This window comes from Molothrus ater, chromosome 24 (genome assembly GCF_012460135.2).
Source record: "Molothrus ater isolate BHLD 08-10-18 breed brown headed cowbird chromosome 24, BPBGC_Mater_1.1, whole genome shotgun sequence".
NCBI classification, from domain to species: Eukaryota; Metazoa; Chordata; class Aves; order Passeriformes; family Icteridae; genus Molothrus; species Molothrus ater.
In genome coordinates, this window is record NC_050501.2 from 2,347,261 (window position 1) to 2,353,723 (window position 6,463).

Here is a 6,463-nt window from a genome sequence, read left to right on the forward strand (position 1 = left end):
TCCTTTTTACTGACACCATCTGGACACAGCCGATCTCTTCCCCCTTTCAGTGCAGAGCCCAGCAGAGGAGCAGGGGTGACCCCAGACCCAGCACCCTCACCGGTGCCATGGATCCCCACTCGCAGCGACAGAGCAGGGAATGCTGCCTGCGCCAGGGAATCCTAACGAGCCCACAGTGCCAGGCGAGCGCAGAGCCGGGGAATGCCAGCCTGGAATGCCAGCCTGGAATGCCAGCCTGGAATGCCAGCCTGGAATGCCGCGGGGACCGTGTGCTGCCTGCCCGGCCCCCGGGGAGGGGGACGCGGCCGCGGAGAAGGCGGGGGCTGAGCCAGCGGGGACGCCCCGGGTGAAAGCCAGGCTGGGGACAGCTGTTTGGGGACAGCTGTTTGGGGACAGCTGTTTGGGGACAGCCCGCCCTCCGGCTGCCCTGCCGGCCACGCCACCGGCACGCCGCGACCCGGAGAGCTGCAGCCGTGGGGTTATCACCCACTGTACCCCGGTTATCACCCACTGTACCCCCGTGCTCGGGGTTATCACCCACTGTACCCCCGTGCTCGGGGTTATCACCCGCTGTAATACTTGGGGTTATCACCCACTGTACCCCGGTTATCACCCACCGTATACCCCCGTACTCGGGGTTATCAAGCACTGTAATATTTGGGGTTATCACCCACTGTACCCCGGTTATCACCCACCGTACCCCGGTTATCACCCGCCGTACCCCCTACTCGGGGTTATCACCCACTGTACCCCGGTTATCACCCACCGTACCCCCGTACTCGGGGTTATCACCCACTGTACCCCGGTTATCACCCACCGTACCCCCGTACTCGGGGTTATCACCCACTGTACCCCCGTACTTGGGGCTGGCACTCGCTGTACCCCCGTACTCGGGGTTATCACCCGCTGTAATACTTGGGGTTATCACCCACTGTACCCCGGTTATCACCCACCGTATACCCCCGTACTCGGGGTTATCACCCACTGTATCCCGGTTATCACCCACTGTACCCCCGTACTTGGGGCTATCACCCACTGTATCCCCCTACTTAGGGCTGGCACTCGCTGTCCCCAGGGCTGGCTCACCCGCGACCCCCGCTGGCTGTCACCGTCCCCCTCCCTGACCCGCCGGGGGGGACAGCATCACCGCTCCGACCCTCAGCCCGGGTGAGACCGGCGGGTGACACAGGGACAAGCTCACCCCGGCTCCACAACACGACACACCACGAAGCGCCAGCTCTCCCCTAAACTTGACCGAGCCCTTATCTCGCCAACTGCGAGGACGGCGGGGATCCCCCCAAACCTCCCCGCCAGGACGGAGCTCCGGCTGCCCCGGGAGAAACCTCCAAGCTCCGGCACAGCTCCGGGAGAGAGGGCAAACTTGCGCTGGGGTTGGGGTCAGGGGGTCAGGTACCTTCCAGCCGGCGGAGCTGTTGCTGTCTCCTTTATCCTTAAAGTAGGGGACGTATCGCACCATCCAGTCGTAGATCTGCGAGAGGGTGAGGCGCTTCTCCGGCGAGCTCTCGATGGCTTTGGTGATGAGGTCGGCGTAGGAGAGGTTGCCCCAGGCGTTGCGCCGGGAGGTCTTGGCCTTGCGGAGCTGCCCCACATCCGCGCCGTGGGGCGGCGGGGGAGCGGCGGCCACTCTGCGCTCCACCGGGGCCGCCGCGTTCTCGGCTCCGTCCCCGCCGGCCGCCAGCGCCGGGGTTCCCCCCGCGCCCCCATCTTCCTCCTCCAAGTCGGGGTGCGGGAGAGGCCAAGTGCAGGAGCGGGGACGGCTCTGCGGCTCGAAATCCGGGTCGATCTCCACCTGATGCGCCTGGAGCTTTTCTTCCATGGTCGCCTCCCCGCTGCCACCCCACAGCTCCCCCCGGAGTTACGGGCGGTTTCCACCCAAAAAAAAAAAAAAACCCAAACACACAACAAAAAACCCAAAATCTCGAGAGGGAGAGGAGTGCGAAGGCGGGCTCCCTGCCCGGCTGGAGGGGAGAAGGGAAGGAGGAGGCGCTGGGTGCGCGGGTCCTGGCGGGGAGAGCCCCGAGTCCGGGGGAGCCCCGGCTCCGGCGGCTCTAGGAGGCGGCTGTGCCCGGCGCCGCGCCGGGAGCGCCGAGCCGGGGGACACGCTGCATGGTCCTCGGCCGCCTCTCCAGAAGCTGGGGGGTGTTTTTTGGTTCGGATTTGGTTTTGGTTTGGTTTTTACCAGCCGCGGAGCTCCGGAGCGGTTCCCGGCTCAGTAGCCAGCGGGGCGGCTGCGGGCGGGCAGGGCGCGGGGGCGGCCGCATCCATCGGGCTGGCGGCGCGGTCAGGCAGCAACAGATGAACCGGAGCGAGCGGCGGCGGGCGGCATCCTCGGCCGGGGACCGGCGGGCTCCGGGGCCGGGCGGCGGGGCAGCAAAGCGGGGAGAAGCGGGACGGAGATAGTGGGGAGCCCTCGGCGCGGCGGGCGCAGTCTCCCGCGGGCGGCCCGGCGCTAGGTCCGGCGGCGCGGCGGAGCCATGCTGGCGGGCGGCACGCACCTGACAGCGCCGGCGAGGGCGGCGGCGGGCGGCTCCCGCCCCTACGCCCCCCCGCTCCGCTTCAGCGGCCGCGCACCTGCCCGCCGCCGCCGCCGCCGCCGCGCTGCCGCCACGGCGCGGGCGGGCCACATGCTGGGGCGGCCGCGGCTCGCTCGTTCTCTCCTTCGCTCGCTCGCTCGCTCCCTCCTTCCCTCCCTCCGCCGTGCCCGTTCCCGAATGCGGGCGCCGCCGTGACACAGGGGGAGGGCCCGGAGGGGCGGGGGAAGGGCGGGGGAGGGGAGTGCCCCCGCGGCTGGCGGGGCAGCGGCGGGGCGGGACGGAGCGGAGCGGAGAGCCCCGGCGGAGAGCCCCGGCACCGCGCTGCCCCCGCCCGGCCCGGGCCGCGGCCCCCGCCCGGCCCCGCCGCGGCCCCACGTGCGCCCCGGGCGCCCCCCATTGTTGCCCCGGGCCGCCGCCGCCGCCTCATTGGCTGGAGGGGCTCGGCGGCCACGCCCCCCCGCCCGCTGATTGGATGGGCGCCTGCGGGACGCTCCGCGCGCGGGGGGGATGAATGGGGGGAGCGGCCCCGCCCCGCCGGTGACGTCACGGGTGCCGGCTGCATCCGCGCGTCACCCCGGGCAACGCGGCCGCGCGGCGGGACACGCCCCTTTACTACGGACCACGCCCCCACCTGCCTCGGCCACGCCCCCGCAGCGCGGTCGGGGAGACCCCGAGTGGGCCCCGCCCACCACCGCGCAGCCCCGCCCCTCGAGGGGGACACGCCCCCGCCTACGTTGGGGGCGATCCCGATTCCGATCCCGACCCTGATCGCGATCCCGACCCCGACCCCGATCCCGACCACGACCCCGATCCCGATCCCGACCCTGATCCCGATCCCGACCCCGGTCTCCTCGGGCCTGTCCTGCCCGCAGCCCGAGGCCCATCAGCCGGTGCCTTCCCGGTGCTGTCCCCACCGGCATGCGGTGACCGGGGGGTCGGACGCCCCTGGCCCGGCACGGCAGCACAGCGCTATTTCCTCCAGCCGCACACAGCCCGGCACCCACCAGGGTGCAGAGCCCTCGTCGCGAACCCACTGGGGATATCCGCCTGACTCCTGCCCCTGCATCCACCCCACTGCCTGCACCCCGACATCCCCCTCCTCACCATCCGCTGGGGACACGCTGCACGCACTGGGGACAGAGCTGTCTGCACTGTGTCCCCACCTTTGTGCCTTCCCCACCACCTCCAGGACCCTCCACGCTGCCCGCTCTGCCCTGTCCCTGCCCAGCAGCCATGCCTGGGGAACGCTGTCACTGCATTCCCTGCATCCTCCTGCTCTTTGTCACCCTCGGTGCCACCAGTTGTTCCTGTGACAGCTCTTTCACGCCACAATCAGAGTGCAATCCTGATCCTGCAGCCCCATTCCTGGCCCAAAGGGACGGCCTGAGGTTACCCAAGCAACTAAAGGAGCTGATGGTTCCAGCCTGGAAGTGCTGGGCCTGACAGCTCTAATAATAAAATAAAGTATAATATAATCTAATAGATACAATATAATGTAATAAATATAATACAATATACAGGCGGGACCTGACAAGTGCTCTGTTTCACAACCCACAGTGACAGTGACGGCTGCACGGGCTCCAGCTGGCCCTGGGGGCACATCCCAGCCGTGGGGGGCTTGGGGAGGGGGCTGTGTCCCCTGACCCCTGCCGGGCAGCCGGGGACCTGCTGGCCAAGCCCCACAGCTCCTGGTGTCCCTGCTCCGGGGAGGCTCAGCCAGGCTGGCACCAGAGCAGCCCTCAGGACAGACCTGAGCCCAAAATCCCCTGATCCTGAGTGCTGCCCTGCGCCTCCCTCCTCCCCAGAGCGTTTCTCCAGGGATCTATCCCAAATTTCCCTCGCTGTGGTTTACACACCCATGACCTCCTTCCTGTGCCCCAGGGCGCCGTTCCCTCCTCTCTCCGCAGCCTTTTGCCCACTTGGAGCCGGGGATGTTTTTTCCCTCAGTCTTGCCTTTCTTAGTCAAAACCCTCCCACATTTCTCACTCTCTCCCAGCCTTGTTTTCCCAGCCCAGCGCCTCAGGGCAGAGCCGAGCAGAGGGTCCCAGCCTGCAGAGCCTTTCCCGTGGGTGCCTCTCTCCCTCCTGCTGCTGCTCCATTCCTCCCACTGCACTTTTCCTGCAGCAGGTGCCTCTCCCTGCCCTCACCCTCAGCCACCTCAGCCCTTGGTGAGCTCCCTGCCCACGCTGCCAGCACACCCTGGAGCTTTAGCAGCTCCCAAAGCTGCTCTTGCTCACCTGCTGCCTCAGTTTCCCCACCTATGCAGCAGGGCCAGCCCCTACAGGCAGGCATGGAGAGAGGGAAAAGAGAAAAAAAAAAAAAATTAGAAGATGAAAACCTCCAAAAGGAGAGAGCAAAATGAGGTGGGAAGGAGGAAAGGGGATTCCTCACAGCCACACCAGCACTGCAGCACATCAGGGGGATGTGAGTGGGGGGGAGATCCCACTCCAGCCCCGTGGTGCTGAAGGGTCAGAGACCCCAGCCCAGCATCCAGAGGGACCCTGCCTGTGATGGGAAAGGGCGGGGGGCTCCCCTCACAGCAGGGGATGCCGGGGGTGTTGCACCTGTGGGGACAGGAGAGCCAGGGTGGCTCATCCAGGAGCGCTGTGGGGCTGGAGCAGAGGGGTTCCCCGAGGTGAAAGAAGGTGACAGGTTGGACAGCTTTGTGGCTCCTCTCAACCAAAGCTGCTCCCATCCCATCCCATCCCATCCCATCCCATCCCATCCCATCCCATCCCATCCCATCCCATCCCATCCCATCCCATCCCATCCCATGCCTGCCTTGCCCAAGGCTCATCCCTGACCTGCTCACCCATCCCCGTGGATGCAGAGCAGCACATTCCTGGGTGCAGGTGGCCCCATTCCTGCGTGCAGGGCACACCCAGCTCTGGGATGCCCACGGGGGGGGTGGTGAATCCTCTGCCCCCGGCAGAAACGCGGGGCTGGCTCAGCCCCCCCCTTCCTGAGCACCTGGATAATTGTCACTCACCCTCCTGGCAGCAGGCAGAGCGCCTCCATCAGCCATCCCCCCTTGGAGCTGCAGCCCTGCTGCTCAGCCACCCCTCTTGGGCACGCACAGGCCAGGGGGCAGAGCTGGGGGGCACCAAGCTGCCACCTGTGTCCCCCACACCCCAGCGTCCCCCTGGTCCCAGATGCCAGGTCCCTGCTGGGGAAGCAGGGGCTCTGTGGGGTGACACCTGGAATTTCAGGGATCTTTCCCTACTACACCTCTCTCCTGGTGCTCCAGCCCTGCTTTTGCAGAGGCTGGGATGGGCACAGAGTGCCAGGGCAAAGAGCAGAGCAGAGCAGTCCAGCCCCAGCACCCACTGCAGCAGCAGGGCAGGAGGTGATGGGCAGCTGATGATGCAGGATCTGGCTGCACAAATCCTTGGGAATGGTCACAGCCCCAGGCCTGACAGAGTTCACACTGAGCCTCCCTCCCCCAGCACCTCTGGGCAGAGCCAAGGCTTGGTGTCCTCACCTGGTGCTGGTGTCAGCTCCCATCCCACCCACCAGGCCAGCAGGATCTCCATCTCATTCCCACAACATCCCATGCATCCCTCACTCTGTCCCAGCCCCACACTGGCACCTGGGGGCTGTCCTGAAGCCCCCATCCCCTTCACCATCCCAGCAGCTCCGGGGTGCAGGGCAGAACCCCAAGAAGCAGCAGAGCAGTTTTTGGGTGCCTGTTGGGTGGGAGGAGGCACCCAGACAGCCCCAGCAGTGTGTGAGGCGCCTGCTCTGCTTTGGAAGGCAGAGCCACACGTGTAGCACGTCCTGTGAAATGAAAATTCCCCCAAATGCTGACTTTGTTGCTGTAGGACATGAAATAAAACAATGTGGACATGCAGCTCTCCAAGGTAAAAAAGAGAACTTTTAATTTCTGAGTCCAACATTTATAGATTTCC

General features: G+C 66.3%; 1 protein-coding gene across 2 annotated transcripts in view; it reads right to left on the reverse strand.

Annotated features, from left to right (window-relative positions):
- FOXO6 (forkhead box O6) overlaps positions 1 to 2,554 on the reverse strand; it is a 45,090-nt gene extending 42,536 nt beyond the window's left edge. For both annotated transcript variants that reach the window (XR_008508824.1, XM_036397218.2), the window contains exon 1: positions 1,415 to 2,554. Coding sequence is in view for 1 of the 2 variants with exons in the window: in XM_036397218.2 (XP_036253111.1) it covers positions 1,415 to 1,837 (423 nt within the window). In the remaining variant the exon portion in view is untranslated. The remainder of the gene's footprint in view (positions 1 to 1,414) is intronic.
- Positions 2,555 to 6,463: the final 3,909 nt, after the last annotated feature.